Source organism: Cervus canadensis, chromosome 18 (assembly GCF_019320065.1).
Source record: "Cervus canadensis isolate Bull #8, Minnesota chromosome 18, ASM1932006v1, whole genome shotgun sequence".
Taxonomy (NCBI): domain Eukaryota; kingdom Metazoa; phylum Chordata; class Mammalia; order Artiodactyla; family Cervidae; genus Cervus; species Cervus canadensis.
In genome coordinates, this window is record NC_057403.1 from 49695717 (window position 1) to 49721620 (window position 25904).

The 25904-nt window shown below is 35.8% G+C and overlaps 1 protein-coding gene across 3 annotated transcripts in view; it reads left to right on the forward strand.

Moving 5' to 3' along the window:
• The window catches only part of NETO2 (neuropilin and tolloid like 2), a 71031-nt gene that overhangs the window by 13170 nt on the left and 31957 nt on the right, over window positions 1-25904 (forward strand). The window contains exons 3-6 of one of the 3 annotated variants that reach the window (XM_043437080.1): window positions 507-647; window positions 1304-1552; window positions 6686-6730; window positions 6818-6945. In XM_043437080.1, coding sequence (XP_043293015.1) covers window positions 507-647; window positions 1304-1552; window positions 6686-6730; window positions 6818-6945 — 563 coding nt within the window. The remainder of the gene's footprint in view (window positions 1-506; window positions 648-1303; window positions 1553-6685; window positions 6731-6817; window positions 6946-25904) is intronic. The other 2 variants (XM_043437081.1, XM_043437082.1) reach the window with 2 other exon arrangements.

Sequence of the window (25904 nt, forward strand, 5' to 3'; positions counted from 1 at the left end):
CCTACTACTGCCAGTAGTTATTATTGCATGTATCTATTTGTATTTATGGGTTTATGCCCTTAAAAAAAATTATTTACTGTTTAAGTGGACTTTGAAGAAGGAGCAGAGCTAAATGCATGTGTTCAATCTACAACCTTTAACTAAAATAAAATCCCTTTGCAATCTTTGAATGTTATTTCACTTTGAATTAAACTAAATGTGGAGGTATCATACCTGACATAAACTCCTGGAATTCTTTTATTTTTGTGTCAGAGTTGAATTTTATAGAGTTTTACTAATTTATCAGATTCTCCTACATGTTTTTGCCCTTGTAAAATCTAAGCATTTTACTTCCCTGTTCTTTTACATGGCAGATTTGTCCTCTAGAGCGAATGCTTCTGCTGTGTTCATTCTGTTATGCTAAATTTGACAATGGTTCTTAAAAATTGTGTGTGTGTAACTCAGTGGGCAGTTGTTTGGGGAAGTTGTAGAGGAAACCATAACTAATGTTTTAAATTTTCCTTAAGATGGACAGAATATTGGAATGAAGCACGTTCCTGCAACCCAGTGTGGCATTTGGGTTCGAACCAGCAATGGAGGTCATTTTGCTTCACCAAATTATCCTGACTCATATCCACCAAATAAGGAATGTATCTACATTTTGGAAGGTATTTGACCAATTTCTATCTTTCATTGGATGAATGTTAACTTTTTTTGTAAAACTAAATAACTGGTTAAATGCTCTTTTTAAACCAGTTTGAACAAAATTTAAATATGTATTTTAATTAAATCCTAGTCATTATAGATATTTCTTAATACTGCCAACATTAACAAAATAATGGTTGAAGTTTTATAAGAATTTTTAATCTCCTACAATATATTTAACTAGATGCATCAGTATATATGGGAAACTTCTCTGATAAGAAACTTAAACTTACTGACATCTCTTATTAGGCTTTATGCAAATTTATGTCCATAGTTACATTATGTTTCTTTCATTTCTTCTGTTTTTCTGTTCCATCGTGGTACATTGTATCTCATGAATTAAGCATTAGCTTCTCAACTCTTTTAATTTTGAGCATTCTGCTACATTTAACTAATTTAATATATAGCATATGCCAAAGGGAAAGATTACTGTAATTCTACAGATAGCATTATTATTAACATACAATGTAACAGTCATTATGAATTTTATATATAATAACTTTCAGTATGATCCTCATCTGTAAAATAGTAACAGAGCAGTTGTGCTTTTCTCACTGTGTCAGGACATTTTTACTTTTTCTTGTTCACTTGCCCTGATTTACTTAATCTTTTTTTCTAGCTGCTCCACGTCAAAGAATAGAATTGACCTTTGATGAACATTATTATATAGAACCATCATTTGAATGTCGGTTTGATCACTTGGAAATTCGAGATGGGCCATTTGGTTTCTCTCCACTTATAGATCGTTACTGTGGTGTGAAAAGCCCTCCATTAATTAGATCAACAGGGAGATTCATGTGGATTAAGTTCAGTTCTGATGAAGAACTTGAAGGACTGGGATTTCGAGCAAAATATTCATTTATCCCAGGTAAATAAGTTATTGTTTTAGTAGCAAGGTCTGACTCTGGTTTTAGAATCTTAAGACTAGAAAACAGAAAATCCAGTCAAGTTTATCAAATAAAGGTTTTAAAGAAATTGCCAAAGTCAAAGGGAAATCAGCCCATGAATAAATATTTTAAAAAATTAGAAATAGAGCTGTAACACTTGAATTTTGAGGCATGTCATATATGGTGTTACATTATTTCTTAGATTTCTTTAAGTTTTATAGCATATATCAAGGCCAAAGACATCACAATAAATAGATTTTAAAAATAATTCAACAAATTGTCTTTTCATGATCTCTACCAAAAATTATTTTGGCAGGTTTTTTCCCTTTGGAATGGTTGAATTAAACACTCATTTGAATAAACAGTCCCTAGAAAATACTGAACAGTAGAAAGAATAGTGCTCTGTACTTAGAGGCAAAAGATCTGGGTTTGAATCCTTTCTGTGCCACCTACTAGCTATAAAATTTAGCATTAAGCAGGACTTGTGCCTGAGCATTGCTGTTGGTAAGGTAGGAATACCTACATGAGGCTGCCGTGAGTAATTACCGGAAACTTGGCAGCTGAAAACAATGGTAATTTATTATCTCAGAGTTCTGGAGGCCAGCATCCAGCAGGGTCACTTCCCCCTAGGAACTCTAGGGGAGAATCCTTTCCTAGCCTCTTCTTTGGCGGCTGCCCCAGCATTCCTGCACTTGTGGCCTCATCACCCTGATCTCTGCCTCCATCTTCACAGCCTCCCCCACCCCCGATCTTCTCAGAATGCTTAGCTTAATCACATCCTTTGCCTTAGAATGTCATATTCACTTTTTGTAACCTTATAAGGTAATAAGGTAACCTTTTAACATTATAGGGTAATAGTCATAGGTTGTGACCGTTGTGATGTGGACATAGATTTGGGTGGTGGGAGAGGGTCTCCATCTTACCTACCGCAGTTATGTGGAAACGCTTTGTAAGTCCTCAGAGCCTGTCCACTGTAAACGTAAGCATGTCCCTAATGCAGAAGCCCGAAGATACACTAGTTATTACTCCTGTCCTCAAAGAACTCACAGACTTAGCAAGATGAAAAGTAACTTAATGTGAGAATCATGTAATCTTTTTATTTATGTTTTCATGCAAGAAATTTACTAACTTAAAAAAAAATTTTAATTAGAACAGCCAAATGAAAATATCATAACCTATCACCCTATAAACAAAAAACCAATATAAATAATATGTATCACTTCAGATGTTTTTATCTTTTTATTTTGTTTATTTTGTATAACAGAAGTCATGCTATTCTTTCAACTGTGTTACCAGTCTTTTTTTTTTTTTCCTGAACAGTATATTCAGCTTTTTTTCCCCTGTTAGTTTTAAGTGTCACTTCAGTATTTAAGTTCTCAATGTCAAAATGATAACACTTTCAGAAAGTAAAATTTATACTTTTTTTTTCAGGAATTTTAAGCTTACAGCAAACTGAGTAGAAACTATAGAGTTAGGGTATACCTTCTAACCACCCCCGTACACACAGCCAACTATAGAGTTAGGGTATACCTTCTAACCACCCCCGTACACACAGCCACCGCTAAAACCCAAGATGAACATCCAGCACCCAGGGTACATTTGTTACAACTCACGAACCTATCGCTTCTCGGCCTTTTGGCTAAGATCAAGTGTAGTAGAACTCATGAACCTGCAGCGATACAGCACCGTCACCTCAAGTCTGCACTTTACATTAGGGTTCCCTCTTGCTGTCATGCATTCTGTGAGTTTGGGTAGATGGAGTGATGTAAGGACGTATCTACCAATACAGTATCATATGGAGTATTCCAGCTGCCCTAAAAATCCCGTGTGCCCCACATATTCATCCCTCCCACTCCAGCCCTGGCAACCAGTGATCGTTTTACTGTCTCCATAGTTTTGCCCTTTCCAGAATGTCATGCGGTATGACGTAGCCTACAGTGTGTAGCCTTTTCAGGCTGGCTTCTTTCACTTAGGAATGTTTGTTTAAGGTTCCTCCCTATTTTTTCATGGCTTGGTAGCTTTTCTTTTTAGTGCTGAATAATACTTCATTGTATGAATGTACCACAGTTTGTTCATTGTGTAGAAGGATATCTTGGCTGCTTCCAGGTTTTAGCATCCACAGGTAAACCTACTATAGACATCCATATGCAGCCATTTGTATGGACAAGTTTTTAACTCATTTGGCTGAGTACCGTGGAGTGCAATTTGCTGTATCATATTAAAATTTGTTTTAAATTTTTCCTTAAATGGAGAGTGGTGATGTTTGCACAGCATTGTGAATATATATAATGCCACTGAACTGTATGCTTAAAAATGGATGAAAGGGTAAATATTATATTTTACTACAATAAAAATAAATTTTAAAATTACAAACAGGTGTCTAAAAAACTTAATTTGAAAATTCACATAGGAGACATATATATATAAACTTGTCAGAATGAAAAAATTACAAGTCTAAAATATCTTTAGAATCTTTAATTAGCCTGTTTAAACCTATTTTAATTGACAGTTTTTTATATGTAACTGATTGCTTAATTCTTGTTAATTTCCTTTTTTTTTTTTTTGCCATGCTGCATGGCACGCAAAATCTTCCTGATCAGGGATTGAACCCATGTCCTCTGCAGTGGAAGCACGGAATCTTAACCATTGACTTTCATCATGATTATCAAAGTACATGTTGAAAAAAGTAGGAAAAATTTTAGCTTAATTTAGAATATATTACAGAGACTCTTCTTTTTTAACTTAACTAAACCCAACCTCCCTAAATAAAAGAAAGTAACAACACTTCACCAATTTTGCAGAGATGTGTCAAAGAGAAATCTAAATCTTAACCAGCATTAGAGTAAAAAATTCATAGCAACTATCTGGCAAGTGAATCAGAACTTCACATGTAGGCAAGAATTCTAGGGATATTGTCATTATTGCACTAAAATTTTCAGAGTTATTCCAGTTACTTCCAGGAAGTAGGAACCCATTATGAGCCTCTGCCTCAACAAATACCACCAGTAGCTCAGAGAATTTCATGTATTTAAAAGATACTAGTTTCTCATCACTAGGAGGTTTCATCCACATTTACAAATCCCTGGACAAAATTATTTTATAAATATGGCTTAAATAACTAGACAGCCATGATTTAGCTACTTATGAATTGCCTGTTTATTTTGACCTTTTTTTTCCTTTAGTAGTAAGATTGTGGCATCCTCACCCACGTTATAAAAGTAACATGATAGAGAAAGAAAAATTGTCTAGAGATTTAGAGTTTAGTCCTGATTTTGCCATTATATTATCTAAAACAGTCATCATCTCTCTCTGATTCAGTTTGCTCATCTATAAAATAGAATATTACATGATCTTGATGTTGTTATTAGCATAATATTAAACATAAGGTATGTAGAAACTCTGAAGTACTATAAAATGCAAATGTAAGGTAATTAGTCTAGAACTTAAACATTTTATTTTTATTTTAATGTGTCTATATTTTAACCATAAACCATATAAAGTTGCTCTCATGATACATATAATAGAAAAAGAGCTGCTTTTCTTCCAAGAATCTTTACATATAAAGTTGCCTGACTTTGTTTTTTAATATATTTTTTTTTAGATCAGATGCTTAAATTGAATTTTTTTTTTTCATTTATTTTTAAAAGCATTGTTCAAATGATTAAGGTACCTTTTTTCTTTCAGGTAGTCTAAACATATTTGCAAAAACCTGACTCTATGTAAGACTTTTTTATGTAATGTATTTTTGGTGCTGAAGTATCAATTCAGTTAATTGATTTAGTTCTTAAAAATCAAATACCTGGCCAATTTAATCAAATCAGTTATTTTAATACAAAGTATTGGTTGTCAACTTTCTGTGAACTATTTTACAGGGCAGAATATCCTATATATCATTTAGTCATCTTTCTTTTTACTGCCATTGTGAAAATACAGCTCATTAAGCTACTACAGTTGGCTTCCCAGGTGGTTCAGTGGTTAAGAATCTGCCTGCCAATGCAAGAGACACGGGTTCGATCCCTGGGTCAGGAAGATCCCCTGGAATAGGAAATTGCAACCCATTCCAATATTCTTGCCTGGAAAATTCCAGGCAAGACAGACGAACCTGGTGGGCTACAGCCTGTAGCTTAGTCACTCAGTCCTGTCCAACTCTGTGACCCCATGAACTGTAGCCCACCAGGCTCCTCTGTCCATGGGGATTTTCCAGGCAAGAATACTGGGTTGGGCTGCCATGCCCTCCTACAGGGGATCTTCCCAAAGCAGGGGTTGAACCCAGGTCTCCTGCATTGCAGGCTGATTCTTGACTGTCTGAGCCACCAGGGAAGCCCGAGGATATCAGTGGGGATATCAGTGGAGTAGGTATCAGGCCTGCCTGGTTCCCTGAGTTACCAGGGAAGCCCGGGCTACAGCCTATGGGGTCACAGAGAGCTGGACATAACTGAGTGCACGCATACACAGCTACTACTATGGTGAGGGGGAGTAAATTATGTGTAATGTAAAATTCACTATTTTAACCCTGTTAAATGTACAAGTCAGTGGCGTTGAGTACATATACAGTGTTGTACAACCATAGTCACTGTCCATCTCCAAAACTGTTTTGTCTTCCCAAGCTGAAATTCTGTCCCCATGAAATACTTAACTCCAATTCCCCTATCCCTACAACCCTGTGAAAACAATCTCGATTAATTTGACTAATCTAGGGACCTCAGTAAATTCAGTCTTACACTGTCCTTAACTGTCTGACTTATTTTACTTAGCATAATGTTTCAAGACTCATCCATGTTATATAGCATATGTCAGAATTTCATTCCTTTTTAAGACTGGATAATATTTCATTGTAGTCTATATCTTACTACTAGCTACTGCAGTTGAGAAAGAGTTGTGAGTTTTCAGGTAGCATAAATAAGTTATTAATTCACAATATGATCAAAAATATAAGCATTATCATTTTTAAAAACATCAATCCTATAAGTGAGCAGTGCTTTGTAGTATACACCAATGAAAGCTTTCTCTTGCTTTGTTATTAAATGCAGCATTAGATATAACATAAGACATAAGCCTTAAATTAACTCTAAAATATCTCAGTGCCAATCACTTTCTTCTTTTCTCTGTTACAGATCCAGACTTTACTTACCTAGGAGGTATTTTAAACCCCATCCCAGGTTTAGTATATTACCTCTTTTTTTTTCTCATGGCATCTTTGATTAGTCTTTATTTTCCTTTGAACATCATTCATCTGTTCTTTCTAGATTGCCAGTTTGAGCTGTCAGGAGCTGATGGAATAGTGCGTTCTAGTCAGGTAGAACAAGAGGAAAAGACAAAACCCGGCCAAGCAGTTGACTGCATATGGACGATTAAAGCCACTCCAAAAGCAAAGGTAGTATGAAGTACGCAATCACTTCTGAGAATAACGTAATAAGATGTGGTTTGTACACTGTGTTATTTGGTTCATGCAGATATTTACTGGTTAGTTAAACTGATGTTGCAACTTTTTTAAAATTTTATTTCAGTCACATTATTGAGCATCTAACATCAGCATTGTTGTAGTTAAATAAATTACAATACAAACTTTAGGAATTTACACATACGTTAATATTCTTATTTTAAGATTCTTAAAATCTGTGTATTCCTAACCAGACAGTACAGGTATTGATCAGTGTGATCATAGATTCATAAACATCTTCATGAACAGGTAAAACAGGCCATAAGAGGTTGAAGTGTCTTGTCAGAGGTCTCAGTGTTGGTTATAACAGTGTCAAAACCAAAGCACAAATATATTATCTTAGTTCTGTGTTCTTATCATGCTGTCCTCTGCTAATCATGTAGAATTTTTAGTGGAAAGTACCACAGGGAAGGATGCTTTTACATAGCTGACAGATTGAGACTGGTTCCTAACTACTCCTGCTTTTGCTTTTAATTTCTACCTCTGGGAATAGTAACAGTTAAAATTGTATTTATTTTGTGTGTGTGTGTGTGTATATATATATATATATATATATGTATATATATATGTAAAAAGAGGAAAAAAAGAGGGTAAGAGAACAAACCTTTAAAGAATTAACAAAAATCAAATTTAAAGTTGCTGATAATGTGATGGATTAGATAACCTGAAAACCTACCTGTTACAAAACACCTAGAAACATTGAATAATATATAATAGACATCCTTTTTAAAGCTTAGATAATCCCCTTAAAAGAAAATTCTTATGAACCATAAGTGCAAGAACTATAAACCAGAGCAATAAGCTAAAAACTTGGAATTGATGGTACACATGCCCCTTACTGATATCAGTAACCTGTGACTACTTGGGTGAACATGCCAGGAGCGTGATATTACCCACACTGAGACAAATAAAAGGCTTAGGGTTCATGTGGCCTTTGTGAGGTTCATCACATAAAGCTGGAACCCACAAAGGGAGATGATTGCCTTGAAATGGTAAAAAAAAAAAAAAAACTCTTCCATGAGCACAAGTTGTAACAAAAGAAGCTTATCTTTCTGGGCTCAGTCTCAGGATGGGGGTGAGGCTGAGGTCTCCCCTAACAGTTGATACCTAGAAACCTGAATTTATTAGTTTGGGGTATAAATTTATGTTCCATGTTCAGCCCAGGAATCACTTAGCCCCAAAATGAAGAAAATGGTCCTGGGCTTATTACACCTTTTGACGCATCTGGCACAGATAAATACAAATAGCCATGTAGGCTACAAGATTGCCATAGATAAAACAATAGACACCAAAATTAGACAGCATGTAGGTGAACAACCCACTGCAAGTTGAGGTAGCACACAAAATAGCAGGAAGTTTCTTAGATCCCCAATATCTGAAGTGTTTTTTATATCCAACAAGTAGTTATCAAAATATGAGAAAGAAAAATATCAAGTAAACTTTAAAAATAACCACATCAATCTTCCTCAAGTAAAAAGTATAGTATTGAGAGAGAGATTTGAGAAAATTACCCAGAAAGTAGCTTGAGGATGGGAGACAGTGGCAATTTATTAAGAAAATCCCAAGAAATAACAAGAGGCATTGACATATAGTAATTCTCAAAGCAAGGGAAAAAAGTCTTAATTGACCCTGAGTTTCAATCAGCATCACAGACAACACAAATGTCTCCAAGCCACTAGAGAGAGAAGAAATTGCCGAGAAAGAATAGCAAAGGAATAACCAATAGCAAAATAGAAGCCAGCAAGCAATAGAATAACATCTTCAAAGTGCTATGGGAAAAAATTAACCAGCAATCTAAAATTCAAACATTCCATGTCCAACTAAACTGTCATTCAAGAATTAGGGCAAAATTAAGGTATCTGGGGGCAAAAATAGTAATCAAACCAAGTGCTACAGTTAAATTCCAAATGTATCTGTTTTAGGTTAACTACAGAGAATTTTGAAAATACAAAAAGAGCAGAGAAATAAATATTAAAAGAGCTAGTATAACTACTCAAATTGAAATCAAGATGGTTATGAACTCATAATTTTAAATATATGAGATATATTTTAAATTTTATGAATTAATATAGCCTCAAAATATACAAAACATGAATTGACAGTTGTCAAGGGAAAATTGTGACAAATCCACAGTTGTAATGTGTAAATCTTTTAACCTTTCAATAATTTAATCAAGCATGCAAAAAAAAATGTCAAGGCTTAGGTTTAAAAAACCCAGTGTGCGGAATGGAACATGGTATTCTAACTCCCAACATTCAGAGATTTTGCATTCTCCACAGGCAGGCGTGAAACATTTATGGAAACTGATCCATACACTGGATGGAAAAAGGAATTCTGACATACACACCAGTGCTTGGTATCATACAGAGCATTCTCTGACGAAAGTATAATTAAATTAGCAACCAGAAACCAAAAGATAACTTTAAAACTCCATATGGTACTAGTAAAGTTGGATAGTTGCTTATAGATCAGTGAAGTTAGAACGCATGTTCATACCATACATATACAAAAATAAACTCAAAATGGCTTAGAGACTTAAACTTTGAAACTCTTGGAAGAAAACATAGGCAAGCATTCTCTGACATGAATTGTACCAATGTTTTCTTAGGTCAGTCTCCCATGGCAATATAATTAAAATAAGCAAATGGGACCTAATCAAACTTACAAGCTTTTGCACAGCCAAGGAAACTATAAACAAAATGAAAAGACAAGCTATTGAGTGAGAGAAAATATTTGCAAATAATGCACTGACAAGGGCTTAATTTCCAAAATACTCGAACAGCTCATACAACTCAACAAAAAAACAACCCAAGCGAAAAATGGGCAGAAAACCTGTATAGACTTTCTCCAAAGAAAAAAATAGATGGCCTGTAAGCATGTGAAAAAGTGCTCAACATTGCTAATTACTAGAGAAATGCAAATAAAAACTACAATAAGGTACCACCTCACGCTGGTCAGAATGGCCATCATTAAAAAGTCTACAAATAGCATATACTAATGAGGGTGTGGAAAAAAGGGAACCCTCCTACACTGTTGGTGGGAATGTAAGTTGGTGCAACCACTATGGAAAACAGTACAGAGGTTCCTCAAAAAACTAAAAATAGAATTACCATGTGATCCAGGAGTTGCACTCCTGGGCATATATCCAGATAAGTAGTGCCTTCCTGTGTTCCTAGCAGCACTATTTACAGTAGCCAAGACATGGAAACAATGTAAATATTCATTGATAGTTGAAAGGATAAAGATGTGTTACATGTATGCAATGGAATACTACTCAGCCATAAAAAAGAACAAAATAATGCCATTTGCAGCAACATGAATGGAACTAGCTATTATCATACTAAGTGAAGTAAATCCGAAAAAGAAAGACAAACACCATAGGATATACTTACATGTGGAATATAAAATAGGACCCAAATGAACCTGCCTGCAAAACAGAAACAGACTTACAGACGTGGAGAACAGAACAGACGTTTGATTGCCTAGGAGGAGGGACGGTGGGGAGGAGATGGAGTGGGAGTTTGGGGTTAACACATGCAAACTATTACATATAGAATGGGTAAACAACAAAGTCCTACTATATAGCACAAGGAACTATATTCAATAGATATAGTTGAGTTAAACCATTTTGGAAAACAGTATCTTTAAATGTGTATATATACACATACACACATGCCTATATATGTATATAACTGAATAATTTTGCTGTACAGTGGAAATTAACACTGTAAGTCAACTAAACTTCAATTTTTTAAAAAATGTTTAGAAATAATATATCATCTACTAATTGATACATCACAGAGGAAATCAGGATGAAAATTTTAACACATTTATTAAAAAAATATTTAGCAATAGTGAAAATACTACATATTGTAACTTACAAGATATCCCTGAATGTACTTTAGGGAACTTGAGATCATAAATACTAATTTTAGAAGAAGAAAAAGATTTAAACTTAATGAGCTAAAATTCAGCTAAAGAAGCTAAAAGAATGACTGAAGAATCCAAAGAAAGGATAATAATAGAAGAGCAGAGATAAATGAACTTCAAAATTTATAAAAAGGAAGACTCAACAAAACCAAAAGCTAGCCTTTTGTTTAAAAAATAATAGCAACAAGCATACTTCTGGCAAGATTAATGTAGAAAAAAGACAATATTAGAAGTGGGAAAGGTCATTCACTCAACTATAGCTGAGATAAAAAAGAAAACATTGTAAGACAAACGATGAAGAATACTTGCTGAAGAACAACAAAGAGTAGCATTTCCTCAATAAATTGCAAAGGGAAAAAGAAAACCAGCAGGGGAGCATGCAGATTAAAAAAGTATGAGTCAGATGAGTTTGGATCCAAACAGACTACAAAAGGCAAGGAGCAGTAACAGACAATTAGAAGTCTGAACACTAGAATTTGATACTAAGAAATTGCTCATTTGTTTGGTTAGTAATAGTATGAAGTTATTTTTTAACATCTTTAACATTACATATGAAACTAATCACATAAAATGATATCTCTAGTATTTGTCTCAGAATAATATGTGAGAGGCAGAAGTGAAAGTGTGAAGGGAGTGAATGTGAAAGTTGCTTAGTCATGTCCGACTCTGCGGCCCCATGGATTATGTAGTCCATGGAATTCTCCAGGCCAGAATACTGGAGTGGGTAGCCTTTACCTTCTCCAGGGGATCTTCCCAACCCAAGGATCGATCCCAGGTCTCCCACATTACAGGCAGATTCTTTACCAGCTGAGCCACCAGGAAAGCACAAGCATACTGGAGTGGGTAGCCCATCCCTTCTCCAGGGGATCTTCCCGACCCTGGAATCAAACCGGGATTTCCTGTGTTGCAGGCGGATTCTTTACCAACTGAGCTATCAGGGAAGATAAAGCTAAAGTTAGGGAATGGGTAAAATGAGTTTATGATACTATTGTCTGCTTTTGTATGTTTGAAATTTTCCATAATTGAAGTACTTTAGACTGTTCTTTGCTAATACATTTGTGAACAGCCTAAGTGAACAGTTTACTGAAATATATAATGTATGTGTATACATACATGTTTACATATATATAATTTATCAAAGTCAAAGAAATAAAAAACCTAAATAAGCTCTTAACAAATTGACAAAATTGATTTTGTATTAGGTTGATACAAAAGTAATTATGGCTTTGCAGTGTTGAACTTTGCCATTTGAGATTGGAGTGCATTCTTAAATAAATGTTGTATTATAATCATTTTAATATGCATTTCTCACTTTATTTTTTTGATAATGACTATTACTTGCTGTTTATATTTATTTTAAACTGTAGAAATGATGTTAGACAAAAAGCATTTTTTAGCAATTTTCTTATTCGAGTTCAAATGGGCCAAAAAGACAATTCTCAACATCAACAGTGCATCTGGCCCAGGAACTACTAATGAACGTACAGTGCAGTGGTAGTTCAGGAAGTTTCGCAAAGGAGACAAGAGCCTTGGAGATGACCATAGAGGCCAGCCATCAGAAGCTGATAACAACCAGATGAGAGCCATCATCGAAGCTGATCCTCTTAGAACTACACAAGAAGTTGCCCAAGAACTCAACGTCAGCCATTCTGTGGTCATTTGGCATTTGATGCAAGTTAGAAAGGTGGAAAAGCTTGATAAGTTGATATCTCATGCTGCTGCTGCTAAGTCCCTTCAGTCGTGTCTGACTCTGTGCAGCCCCATAGAAGGCAGCCAACCAGGCTCCTCCGTCCCTGGGATTCTCCAGGCAAGAATACTGGAGTAGGTTGCCATTTCCTTCTCCATGATATCTCATGAGCTAACCACAAATCAAAAGAATTTTGTTTTCTCTTATGGTACTCAATAACAGCAAACCATTTCTCAGTTGGATTGTATATGACAACCAGCAACGACCAGCTCAGTGACTGGACCAAGAAGAAGCTCCAAAGCACTTCCCAAAGTCAAACCTGCACCCAAAAAAGGTCATGGTCACTGTTTGGTGGTCTGCCAGTCTGATCCACTACAGCTTTCTGAATCCTGGCAAAAGCAATCCATCTGAGAAGTATGCTCAGCAAGTCAATGAGAGGCACCAAAAACCTCAACGCCTGCAGCTGGCCTTGGTCAACAGAATGGGTCAATTCTCATATATAGTGGAACTATATGTAATCTTGTTCTGTATTTTCCAAGTCTGCTGTAAATGTGTTATCATACTTTCATAACGTAAAAACATAAAAATTAAATGAGCCTCGTTTTTCTCCATAATATCTGACTCTGACTACATGTCGCACATCCAGTGCTTCAAAAGTTGAATGAATTAGAAGTTTTGCCTCATCTGGCATAGTCACCTGACCTCTAGCCAATGTACTGCCACTTTTTCAAGCGTCTTGACAACTTTCTGCAGGGAAAACACTTCCATAACCAGCAGGATGCAGAAAATGCTTTCCGAGAGTGTTGAATCCTGCAGCATGGATTTTTATGCTACAGGAAGAAACAAACTTATATCTTGTTGGCAAAAATGTGTTGATTATAATGGTTCCTATTTTGACTAATAAAAATGTATTTGAATCTAGTTATAATAATTTAAAATTCACAATCCAAAAACTCAATTACTTTTGTACCAAGCTAATACTTAAAATATGGTAACAGAAAAACTGGCCAAATTAGGTTTTACCAAGTATTTCAGGAACATGGTATATAAACTGTTTTAGAAAACTGAAGAAGAAAGAACTTTCCCCAGCCTGTTTTATCAAAACTAAATAGACAGCATGAGAGAATTTTAAAACAGAATTATTTGTCAAATGAAGGAGAGAGAAAAAGACCCAAAAGACTAAGCAGCAATAAGCTAAACCTAACAAGTATTTTTTAGAAAACTTGACCAAAGATAGGCTTACCTTTGACATTTGTGGACAGCTTACTATGAGAAAATAGAAAACCAAATGATATGGTTTACCATATTGACACATTAAAGGAGATAAATCCACATATATCAATAGATGCAAAAAAAATCAAACTTAAAATCTATTAATAAATGAAAATCAGTAAGTCCAACATAGGATATATCTTCAGCATGATGAAAAATATCTTCTAAAATCCTGAAGCAAGCATCATAATTAATGGTGAAACCTTAAAATCATTTTCTTTAAGCTTATGTCTATTGCCAGTACTTTATTTGGTAGAGGTCAGTGCAACAAATGAATGCCGTGACAGATTTTATTTTCTTGTCCTCCACTGTGGATGGTGACTGCAGCCATGAAATTAAAAGATGCTTGCTCCTTGGAAGGAAAGCTATGACAGACCTAAAAAAGCAGAGACACCACTCTGCCAACAAAGGTCCATATCGTCAAAGCTATGATTTTTCCATTAGTCATGTACGGATGTGAGAGTTGGACCATAAAGAAGGCTGAGGGCAAAGAATTGATGCTTTCAAATTACAGTGCTGGAGAAGACTTGAGAGTCCCTTGGACTGCAGGGAGATGAAACTAGTCAATCCTAAAGAAAGTCAACCTTGAATATTCATTGGACAGACTGATGCTCAAGCTCCAATACTTTGGCCACTTGATATGAAGAGCCAGCTCATTGGAAAAGCTTCTGATGCTGGGGAAGATTGAAGGCAAAAGGAGAAGGGACGGCAGAGGTTGAGATGCGTCACAGACTCAATGGATGTGAATTTGAGCAAACTCCAAGATAGTGAAGGACAGAGGAGCCTGGTGTGCTCTAGGCCATGGGATCACAAAGAGTCGGACATGACTTAGTGACTGAACAACAACGTGGCAAAATGAGAGGAAAAAAGTTCATCAATTATAAAAATAAATTGCTTTCCAAAAGTAATTTGAAAATAAAACACAAAATCATAAAGTACCAGAAAGTAGTTTTTCAAGTTATATTGAAACACAGAAAAGAAGACCTACAGAAACGGCGAAAATCAGAGAGACATACACCATTTTCATGTATGAGAAGATGGAAATGTTTATTCCCAAATTAATCTATCAATTTAAAATTACAATCCAAATCCCCATAGGGCTTTCTGGGGAACTTGGCAAGCTAATTCTGAAATTCATATAAAGAGGAAAGGGTCCAGAAGAACCATGACAATTTTGAATAAAAACAAAGTGAGAGTACTTATCCTTTGAGATAATTTTGTGGTGGTTGGACGGAATGCATTTATCACTGGGGCATGCAAACTGATAAAACTGAAAAAAGTATCAAAACATAGGACCTCATATGTATGGAAGCTTAGTATATAATATTATAGCATGGTAGATCAAAAGAAAACACTTAATAATTGATGTTAGAACAATTGACTATTGATGTGAGATAACCTGTCTTGCACTTGGCATAAATGTTACAACTAAAACTTCTAGAAGAAAATATAGGAGTATAATTTTGTGACATTTGGTTGGGAAGCAGTTTATTAAAAACAGAGAAGACACAAAGTACAAACCATAAAGGTAAAATTTATCGATTTTACTCCCCTAAAATAAGTGACTTCTAGAACCAGCCAAGATATTGTAATCCTACTGTAGCTTATTGATCTTAATATAATGGAAAACTAGATAGAATACAGAAAGCAATTGCATAAGGATGCTGAAAAGTAACCATTAGAAGGTGGGTTGGAAGGGAAGTATTCAAAACTTGAATACTAATCCCAAAAGGGGGTGAGAGTCAGTAGTTTGTTGTGGGTTTTTTTCTTTCTGTTTGTAGAACTGATAGGTTCACTAGCCAGAACGCTAAGAGAGGGGCCCCTACAAACTGCATGGGGTGTCCCTGGTTGATTTGTTTTTTTCCCCTTGCTAACTGCCCAAGGTTAGCACCAGTCACAGCAGCTATAGTAACAACTAAAACCCCAAGAGAAACCCCATGTCCTAACTGGTGGAATTTAGGAGAAGATGTGGTGATGTCTAGAGAGTATGGAGGAAATCCCCATAGTTTGTGTTTTTTTTTTTCCTCTTAGTCACTCGGAACTCAAAACATATCAGGAGACTGAAAACTGAGGACAGTTTATCTTTCTAGCCAGCAGAGGACCTGGGAAGAGGGAACCAGGTTATTCAGAGAATGAGAAGGAAGCTTTGGAGAGCAGAGAGACAGAAAAAGGATGGTACTAATTCTGGCTTAGCCCTGACCTACGTATGCACGGAACAGGCCCACAGAAACATGGAAGAGGTATTGAGGACCGCAGTACATTATGAACACTGCCCAAGTGCCTGAGTAGGGTGTGCTTTGGGCAAGTCTGCGTGGCATAGCGAAGGTCTCGACAACTGAACCAGCAATGGAGCTAACACCCAGAAAGAGGCGGTACATGCAACCTGAACCGCACTGACTGGTGTCCTGATGAACAACAGAACTCAACATTTTCCACAGACTTTTAAGGACCCAGAGTCTCGATATTATATTCAAAATGTCCAGGATATAATTTTTTAATTACAATATAAAGAACCAGGGAAACGTGATTATTTCTGAAAGGGGAATACAGGCGATCCCAACTCTAACAGTAGTCAGATGACAGTTTTCAAAAGTTTTAAATCAATAATGTAACCATGTTCCATGAGATAAAGGTAAACATGCCTGAAATGAGTGAAAAGATAGAACTTAGCAGAGAAATAGAAACTATAAAAAAGAACCAAGTGGAAATTTTAGAACTGAAGAAATACATCTTAAATTTTTAAAGAAATTATTCAGTGTGTGGGCCAGTATAAGAATGAAGGAAAAGCAGTAAACTCCAAGAGGATTCAGTAGAAACTACCTAATCTGAAGAATTGAGAAAAAAAAGACTGAAAATAAATTATACAAAGGTTTTAGGCACCTGTGGGGACAATTTCAAAAGATGTAAAATTCATGTAACTTAAGTACCAGAAGAAGGGGAGAAGATGTTACAGAAAAAAATCTGAAGAAATAATTGCAAAAAATTTGGTGAAGGACATAAATTTACAGATTTGAGAAGCACGGCAAACAACTAAACAGGATAAAAACAAACAAAATACAAAGCCTACTCAAATCAAATTGCTTGAAACCGAAGGTTGAAAGCTTTGAGATCTGACAGAGAAATGATGCATTTTATATAAGGAAACAACAATTTGAATGACTGTGGATTTCTCTGCAGAAATTATCAAAGCCAAAGACTGTGTATCAAAACCTTTAAATGCTGAAATAAAGAACTGTAAAATTCAGAATTTTATATCCAGCAGAAATATCCTTTCAGAAATGAGGGCAAAGTAAGTACATGCCCCAACGAAGACAAAGAACTCATTGCCTGCAGACATGCTATAAAAGAAATGCTAAACACAGTTCTTTAAATAAAAGAGAAATGGCACTAGAATGAATCTTGAAATATCATGAATGAAAGTGTACAGAAATGGTAAATAATCTGGATAAATATAAACCATTTTACCAATGTCAGGAACAAAAGGGAGGATATCATTATAGACCCTCCATTAAAACAGTGGACCTTTCTGTGCCCAAATCAAATGTCTCAAATGAAATGACAAATTCCTTAAAAGCCTCAAGCTGCCCAAACACATCTAAGAAGAAATACGTAATCTGTATGACCATATATTTTTGAAATGAACTCAGTTTAAAACCTTACAAAGAAAGCTCCTAAATGGCTATGTGGACAAATTATATCAAATATTTAAAGAAGAAATAATGCTAATTCTTGTCAGTCTCTTCCAGGTAGTAAAAGAAGAGGAACACTTCTAAACTCTTAAGCATCACCCTGAAACCACCAAAGACATTATATGGAAACTGCCGATCAGTATTCCCCCTATGATGTTTTGCTTGATGATAGGAAATACATATATTTGGTGTTCATCCCCATTTTTGGCACAGAGCTTACAAAACCCTTGGAAAATTCCTGAATGATAAGAGCAGTGGGAGCATCTTATGTTAATGATATTTAATCTCGTCCTCAGTTCCTGAACATGTTTCAAGTGGGTGTGTTGTTATTAATAACAAGCCCCTTTCAACCACAAGTGACTTTATGTTAACAAGGTGACTTCTGGAAATCCATTGAATGTGGAGGCTCATTACCAGGGTAGCTGGTAATCTAGTAAGTAAACTGATGTTCTAAGTCCTGTAAGCCACTTTATTAAATTAAACTTTTAAATTTAAACTATCAAACACTCTATTAAACTAAAGGAATCCAAGAATTAATGCTTTTGAGCTGTGGTGTTGGAGAAGACTCTTGAGAGTCCCTTGAACTGCAAGGAGATCAAACCAGTCAATCACAGAGAAAATCAATCCTGAATATTCTTATTAGAAGGGCTTATGCTGAAACTGAAGCTCCAATACTCTGGCCACCTGATGCAAAGAGCCGATTCATTAGAAAAGACCTGATGCTGGGAAAGATTGAAGGCAGGAAGAGAAGGGGACGACAGAGGACAAGATGGTTGAATGGCATCACTGACTCAATGGATGAAAGTTTGAGCAAGCTCCAGGAGATGATGAAGCCTGGCGTGCTGCAGTCCATGGGGTCACAAAGAGTCAGACACAACTGAACAAGAATGAGACCTTAGGAAACTCAGACTTGTAATGAGTCAGAATCATGTGACAACCTGATCTTGTGTTTGGCCTCTGAAGTGGAAGCCATTCCCCTGGGAGTAAGCCCTCAACCTTTGGAATCTGATGCTCTCTCTGGCTAGCTGGAGTTATCACTGAATTGAATTGTAGGACACCTAACTGATATTTGAGGATTGCTGTTGTAGTTGGGGGATGAGGAGGGAAGACCCACATGTTGGAATCGGTATCATAGTTGTTACTCCAGAAAATTAGATAACAAAAATCTCTAACAAAGTATTGGCCAGTCTAAACCAGCAATATATTAAAAAGTATAATATGCCGAAATAACCACAACCAAGTGTGGTTTATCCCAGGAATGCAAGGCTGATTCATATTTGAAAAATCAGTATGGCTCATTATGTAAATAAAGAATTCTGCATGATTATCTCAGTTTGTTAAAAGAATCAGCACCCATTCATGATGAAAATATCAGAAAATTGAAAAGAGTGGAATTTCTATAACTTGATAAAGGATGTCTACCAAAATGTACAGCTGACACCATACTTAATGGTGAAAACCTGAATGCTCTTCCCCCTCAAAATTAGCAACAAGATAACTGCCACTGAACACCATACTGAAAGTTGTAGATAGTGAGACATGGCAAAAAAAACTATTTTTCCAGATGACATAATTATCTTTGTAAAAAATTAACGTGAAATATACTCTCAAAAAACTCCTGGAATAAAGAAGTCAGTTTAGCAAGGTTGGATAAAAGGCGGATAGATAAATGTCAGTTGTATTTTTTTGTATGTAGTTGATGCTTGAATAAGATGAGTTTGAACTGCACTGATTCATTTGCACACAGATTTTTTTTTTTTGAGGGTAAATACATAGTACTACACTGTCAATGGTTGGTTGAATCCACAAATGTAGAACCAAGGATATTGTGGGATAACTGTGAAGTTATACATGGATTTTTGACTGCAAGGAGGGTCAGCGCCTCTATGTCCCATGTTGATCAAGGGTCAGTTATACTATGTGATTCAATATTTGAAGAATGAGCAATTGGAATTCAAAATTAAGAAAGCAGCAATACCATTTAAAGTAGCCCTTCCTTCCCCCCACCCAAAAAAAAGTAACATCTATAAACTGCAGAACCCTGATAAAAAATTTGAAGACCTGGATAAATGGAAATATATACTGTGTTTTTATTCCAGTTCCAAAGGCAATCCTAAAGAATGTTCAAACTACCATACAATTATACTCATTTCTCATTCTAGCAAAATGATGCTCAAAATCCTTCAAGCTAGGCTTCAGTAGTACATGAACTGGGAGCTTCCATATGTGCAAGCTGGATTTAGAAAAGGCAGAGGAACCAGAGATCAAATTGCCAACATCTGTTGGATCATAGAAAAAGCAAGGGAATTCTAACAAAACATCTGCTTCATTGACTATGCTAAAGATTTTGTGTGGATCACAAACTGGAAAATTCTTCAAGAGATGGGAATACCAGACCCCCTTACCTGACTCCTGAGAAACCTGATTGCAGGACAAGAAGCAGTACTTAGAACCAAATGTGGAACAACAGATGTTCCAAATTGGGAAAGGAGCACTTCAAGGCTGTATATTGTCACCCTGTCTGTTTAACTCCTATGGAGAGTACATCATGCAAAATCCTGGACTGGATGAGTTACAAGCTGAAATTAAGATTGCTGGGAGAATTATCAACAACTTCAGATATGCAAATGATACTACGGTAATGGTAAAAAGTGAAGAGGAACTAAAGAGCCTCTTGATGAGGGTGAGAGAGGAGAGTGAAAAAGCTGGTTTAAAACTCAACATCCAAAAAACGAAGATCATGGCATCTGGTCCCATCACTTCATGGTAAATAGATGGGGAAACGGTGGAAACAGTGAAATTTTATTTTCTTGGACTCCAAAATCACTGTGGATGGTGACTGAAGCCACAAAATTAAAAGACACTTGCTCCTTGAAATGAAAGTATGACAAACCTAAACAACATATTAAAAAGCAGAGACATCACTTTGCTGACATAGGTCTGCATAGTCAAAGCTATGGTTTTTCCAGTAGTCATGTATGGATGTGAGAGTTGAACCATAAAGAACACTGAATGCTGAAGAATTGATGGTTTCGAACTGTGGTGCTAGAGAACACTCTTGAGAGTCCCTTGAACAGCAAGGAGATCAAGTAAATCCTAAAGGAAGTCATCCCTATATATATCTACTGGAAGGACTAATGCTGAGGCTTCAATACTTTGGCCAGCTGATGTGAAGAGCTGACTCATTGGAAAAGACTGATGCCGGGAAAGACTGAGGGCAGGAGAAGAATGGGGAGACAGGATGAGATGGTTGGATGACATCACTGACTAAATGGACATGAGTTTGAGCAAACTCTGGGAGACAGGGAAGGACAGGAAAGTCTGGTCTGCTGCAGCTCATGGGGTTGCAGAGTCGAACACAACTTAGCCACTAAACAGCAGCAGCGACACTGTGTACACCTATTGATGCGGACTCAGTGGTGTTAACGTAAGTTCTTCTGAAATAGATCTGTATAAACAAACAGTTCAAATTAAAACCCCTCCTATGTTTTTGTAAATATAGACAGACTGTTTCTAGAGTATAATGAAGATGCGAGGAATTTTAAGAGCCAAAACAGTTTTCAAAAAATACAATTACTCACTACGTGATTTCAGGACTTCAGATCTTCAGCAACCAAGACAGTGTGGTACTGACAAATGACAGACACAGATCAGTGGAACAGAATAGAACTCAGAAAAGGATTCATACAAATATGCTTTATTTTTTTCTTTAGAGATACAGTGTCAGTTCAGTGGATAGTCTTCAACAAATGGTGCTAAGAACAACCAGATACCCCTATTTAAAAAAAAGAATTTTAATTCTATACTTGTATTTATACCTTATATTAAAAATTAACCTAAACTGGATTATAAACACAAGTATAATACTGTAAAACTTTTAGAAGATAACATACGTGAAAACTTTGGGTTAGGGAAAGAGTTCTTAGATAAGACATCAAAGAAGAATCTATTTTAAAAAAACTATAAATTGAACTTCATTAAAATTAAAGCTTTTTCTTTTCACTGTTGAATGAAAAGAAAAGCACTAAGAGAAAATATTTGTAAATCACTTGTGAAGAGATTTATTTAATCCAGAACTCAAAACTCAACTATAAGAAAAGTACCTAATTTAAAAATGAGTAGGAGATTTTGAACAGGCACCAGAGAATATTTCGACATTTCAAAACTGCAAATTAAAACCACAATGGAATAGCTCTCTACCTCTATTAACATAACTAATATTTTAAAACAGAATACCAGGTGCTGGGAGCTATGTAGAGCAATTGGGAATGTAGTAACACTCTTGGTAGGAATACAGAATGATAGAACCATTTTGGAAAACAGCTTGGTGATTTCCTATAAAGTTACTATGTGAGTCAGCAGTCTCCTAGCAGGGTAGCCAGGAGAAAGAAAAACATGTTTACACACAAAAAACTTGAATGTAAATGTTTACAGTACTTTATCCATAATAAACAAAAGCTGGAAACAATCCAAATACTCTTCAGTTGTTAATAAACTGTGGTACATCTGTGTAGTGAAATTTATTCAGGAGCAATAAGATACAAACTATTGGGTATGCAGTAGCATAGAAGAATGTCACGTGCATTATGCTAACTGAAAGAATCCTGACTCAGAATATACTATGATTTTATTTATATGAAATTATAACATTTATGGAAAAGGTGTAACTACAGGACAGTAAAAGATTGGTTGCCAGGAATTAAAGTTGAAGATCAATTTGGACTGCTGAGGAGCTGGAAAGGATTTTCGAGGGGAGAGGGTGATGGAACTGTTCTTGATTATGGTGTCTGTCACTTGACCCTGTGCATTTGTCAGAGAATTTTATTTTATATTACTTGAGATGTGATTGAATGTCTTGATGTGGCCAAGTATCAATAAGGATTGAAGAATGGAGATGCTGTCAACTTGCTTTGGGAGAATAAATTGCTGCAACCACTTTGGAAATCCATTGGGCATACCCTGGTAAAGATGAAAATGGTCATGTCTTATGACACAGCAACCACGCTTCTAGATGTGTACCCAGATGCTCATTGTGTGAGAGCGTAATCAGAATGCAAGAATGTTTACAGCAATATTTAATATTTTTAAAAGCAGAAGCAAGCTAAATGTCCAAAAGGAAAATGGATAAGTAGTGACTTATTTCTACAATTGATAAGAGATTTTTAAATACACAAATAAAAATATACACAAATACTATGTATTTTTATAGATACATAAATTTAAAAGTCTAAAAATGTACATAGTAATTATAAAAATCATACTCAAAACAGGGAATGTAGGAAAGATAGTGGGAACATAGATGGCTTTAGCTGTACAGTTGACCCATGCACGACATAGAGGCTAGGGTCACTGACCACTTGCAGTTGAAATTCTGAGTATAACTTTATAGTCAACCCTCGATATATGAGGTTCCACATCCTCAGATTCAGCCAGCTGCAGACCGTGTAGTACTGTGAAAGAGAAAGTGTTAGTCACTCAGTCATGTCCAGCTCTTTGCAACCCGATGGTCTGTAGCCCGCCAGGCTCCTCTGTCCATGGAATTCTCCACACAAGAATACTGGAGTGGGTTGCCATTCGCTTCTCCAGGGATCTTCCCGAACCAGATATCGAACACAGGTCTCCCACATTTCAGGCAGATTCTTTACCATCTGAGCCACCAAGGAAGCGTAGTGTCATACTGTAGTATGTGATTATTGAATAAAATCCACATAAATGGACCTGCATATTTGAAACCCATGTTCAAGGGTCAGCTGTAACAGAATTGAACTGTACAAGTCCACATATATAGGTTTTATTCAGTAAATATTATAGTGTTATACAGTCTGCAATTGGTTGTGTTTATAGACACAGAACCACAAATACAGAGGTTGCAGTGTAGGACTTGAGCACCTGCAGATTCTGGTATCCAGAGCAGGACCTTCTTAGAACCAATCGCCCATTACTGCTGAGGGATGACTGTGCAGAGGTGAGGTGGGGTTGTGGGTTTTGCTTTAATATTTAATAATTATTTAAATATTTAAGTGACATTAGTACTTTTGTTATGGCTCTTTTATAAAATACCTCATGAAGAAATGATTTTATAGTCATAAGTTTTTTAGGAATGTAACCTAGAATGTTAAATATTAAAGAATATTACTTTTAATATATAAAAGTAAATTGATTTTTTAAAGTTAACATAAAAAACACTTGACATGGAAATTAGATCAAAAATTTTTAATAGGGTTCAACTAAAAGAGTAAAACATGATTTCATTTGAAGAATTTAAAAGAGAAAATGTTAAAGACCACGATAACCCTTTAATACTCAAAATGGGGTAAACTAGTTTACAGGTGATGTTCAAGAAAAATTCACTTATATATAAAAGTCATTGGTGTTTGCATTTAAGTAGTGTTTTAGTCTGTTTTATCAGTGGCCTTTCCATAAAAATAACAGCTTTCTGAGGATCTCATTGCATTTCTTTTGCGGTCTTTGGGGCCTCTAATAAAAAGCCTCCTTTTCCCCATTGGAGTTATGAACCAGTTGAGACAGTGGAGCTTCAGAATAGCCCCTTTATTATAATAAAGGCTAGGAAGCAGTTTATAGTGAGAAAATCAATCTAGACCTGCTACTTCCATACCCACCAAGTCCACCTCCTACCTAAGCCTACACTGAACCTCCCATCCGAGGAAAGTGCATCTGCAGAAGAGACCCACTTACCCGGGTCACTGTTATTCTCATTCACTGGTCCAGGGAAGGAGGAAAGGAAAAGTGACCAAATACCATCCCCGACCAGGTGACTCTGTCCACTTCCCTGGGAAGGGTATAGGAGGAGGTAAGAGGCTAAGAGGGTTTATGTTTAAATAAAGATCTCCTGCAGTCTGGGTGAGAGAAGAGTAGTTTGTGCCCCGATCCACCCATTTCAATTTGTTAGCCTCATAATGTTAGAAATCCTTTCTGAAGATTAGTTGAATTAAACTATTAATATCAATATTTAACTGTATTCACAATAGAAAAGAATGTTATTTTTGTCATATGACTTACCTTAAAACTTTGATTTTTAAAAGTTACATATTTAAAGCACATTTACGATGGCCTTACACAAGTCTGGTGTTTCTTTGGATTAAAAAAAACGGTAGAGAGTAAATACTTCTTGATGGTCTTCCTGATATTCAGCTCTATCAAAACTAGGTTTTACAGACCTGTTCACTTTTTCATTGATTGCTCTTTCTGAGCAAGAATTATACTGGATAACACATTGACACTCTCATTGGAAGACCATACAATATAATGGAGAAGACAAATAATAACAAATATTAGTGAAACTCACCACCAGACAACCATGGGCAGAATGTTCTGGTTATATAAATGATGGAGAAAGTAATGAAAACAGATTGCGTATTTTAAGCAAACATATTACTTCTGTGTTAAAATACATTTATGAGGTTTTGTGAAGTTTTGAAATGGAAGTACATTATCAGTAATTTTGCTCATGAAAGTGGCTAACTGGTCATTTTATTTTATTTTATTTATTTTTTTTCTAATTGGTCATTTTAAATAAGCCAAAGTTACTGGTCAAAATTTAACTCTGAGATATATTTTTGAGTTTTTGTTCTTAGTTTTATGTCATCAAGATATTTTAGGTGGGGAAAGTGTTTGATGTTTTTGTTTTATGAAGCCCTTTAAATTACAGGGTGGGTGTGGCATCATACTGCTACCTCAGGAATAGCAATTAGCAAGGTGAATACCCACTAGACATCTCCAGTGCCAGTCAGAGAAATCTTTATTCTTTATTCACTAAAATTTTACTTTAATTGTAGAGTCACATGTGAGCAACTATATCCAAAAATGAACCATGTATGTGAAGAGTGTGTGTATATGTGCATGTGTGCATGTATACACATAAAAGGCATCCCAGGGAATGTGAAGAACATAGATCTTAATAAGATTGAGACCAACTTAGGTTCACATCCTCGCCCTAAGTAACCTTGGGCAAGTTCCTTAGTCCAAATGAGCCTCAATTTCCTCCTAGCCCATGAAGAATAGTACCTGTTTCATTCTGTTCTTTTGGAGATTTTGCTCAAGATGTTTCTAAACCTAAAGTCTAATGGAACTCCTCAAATAAGAATGGGTCAGGCACATTTTAAGAAAACTGAGTGCTGGGTAGCAGACTGCCTATGAAATTTGAGGAAAGGGGATACTAAGCAATAGAATACTAGTGCTTATTTTGAAACTCCAGTTTAAATTTTTGTGACTGAAAAGTTAGAAATTGTTAAATTTATGGAGTAAAATCATAAAACCACTTACATGTGCAACAGTAGGGTAGTGGGTAAGTAAAT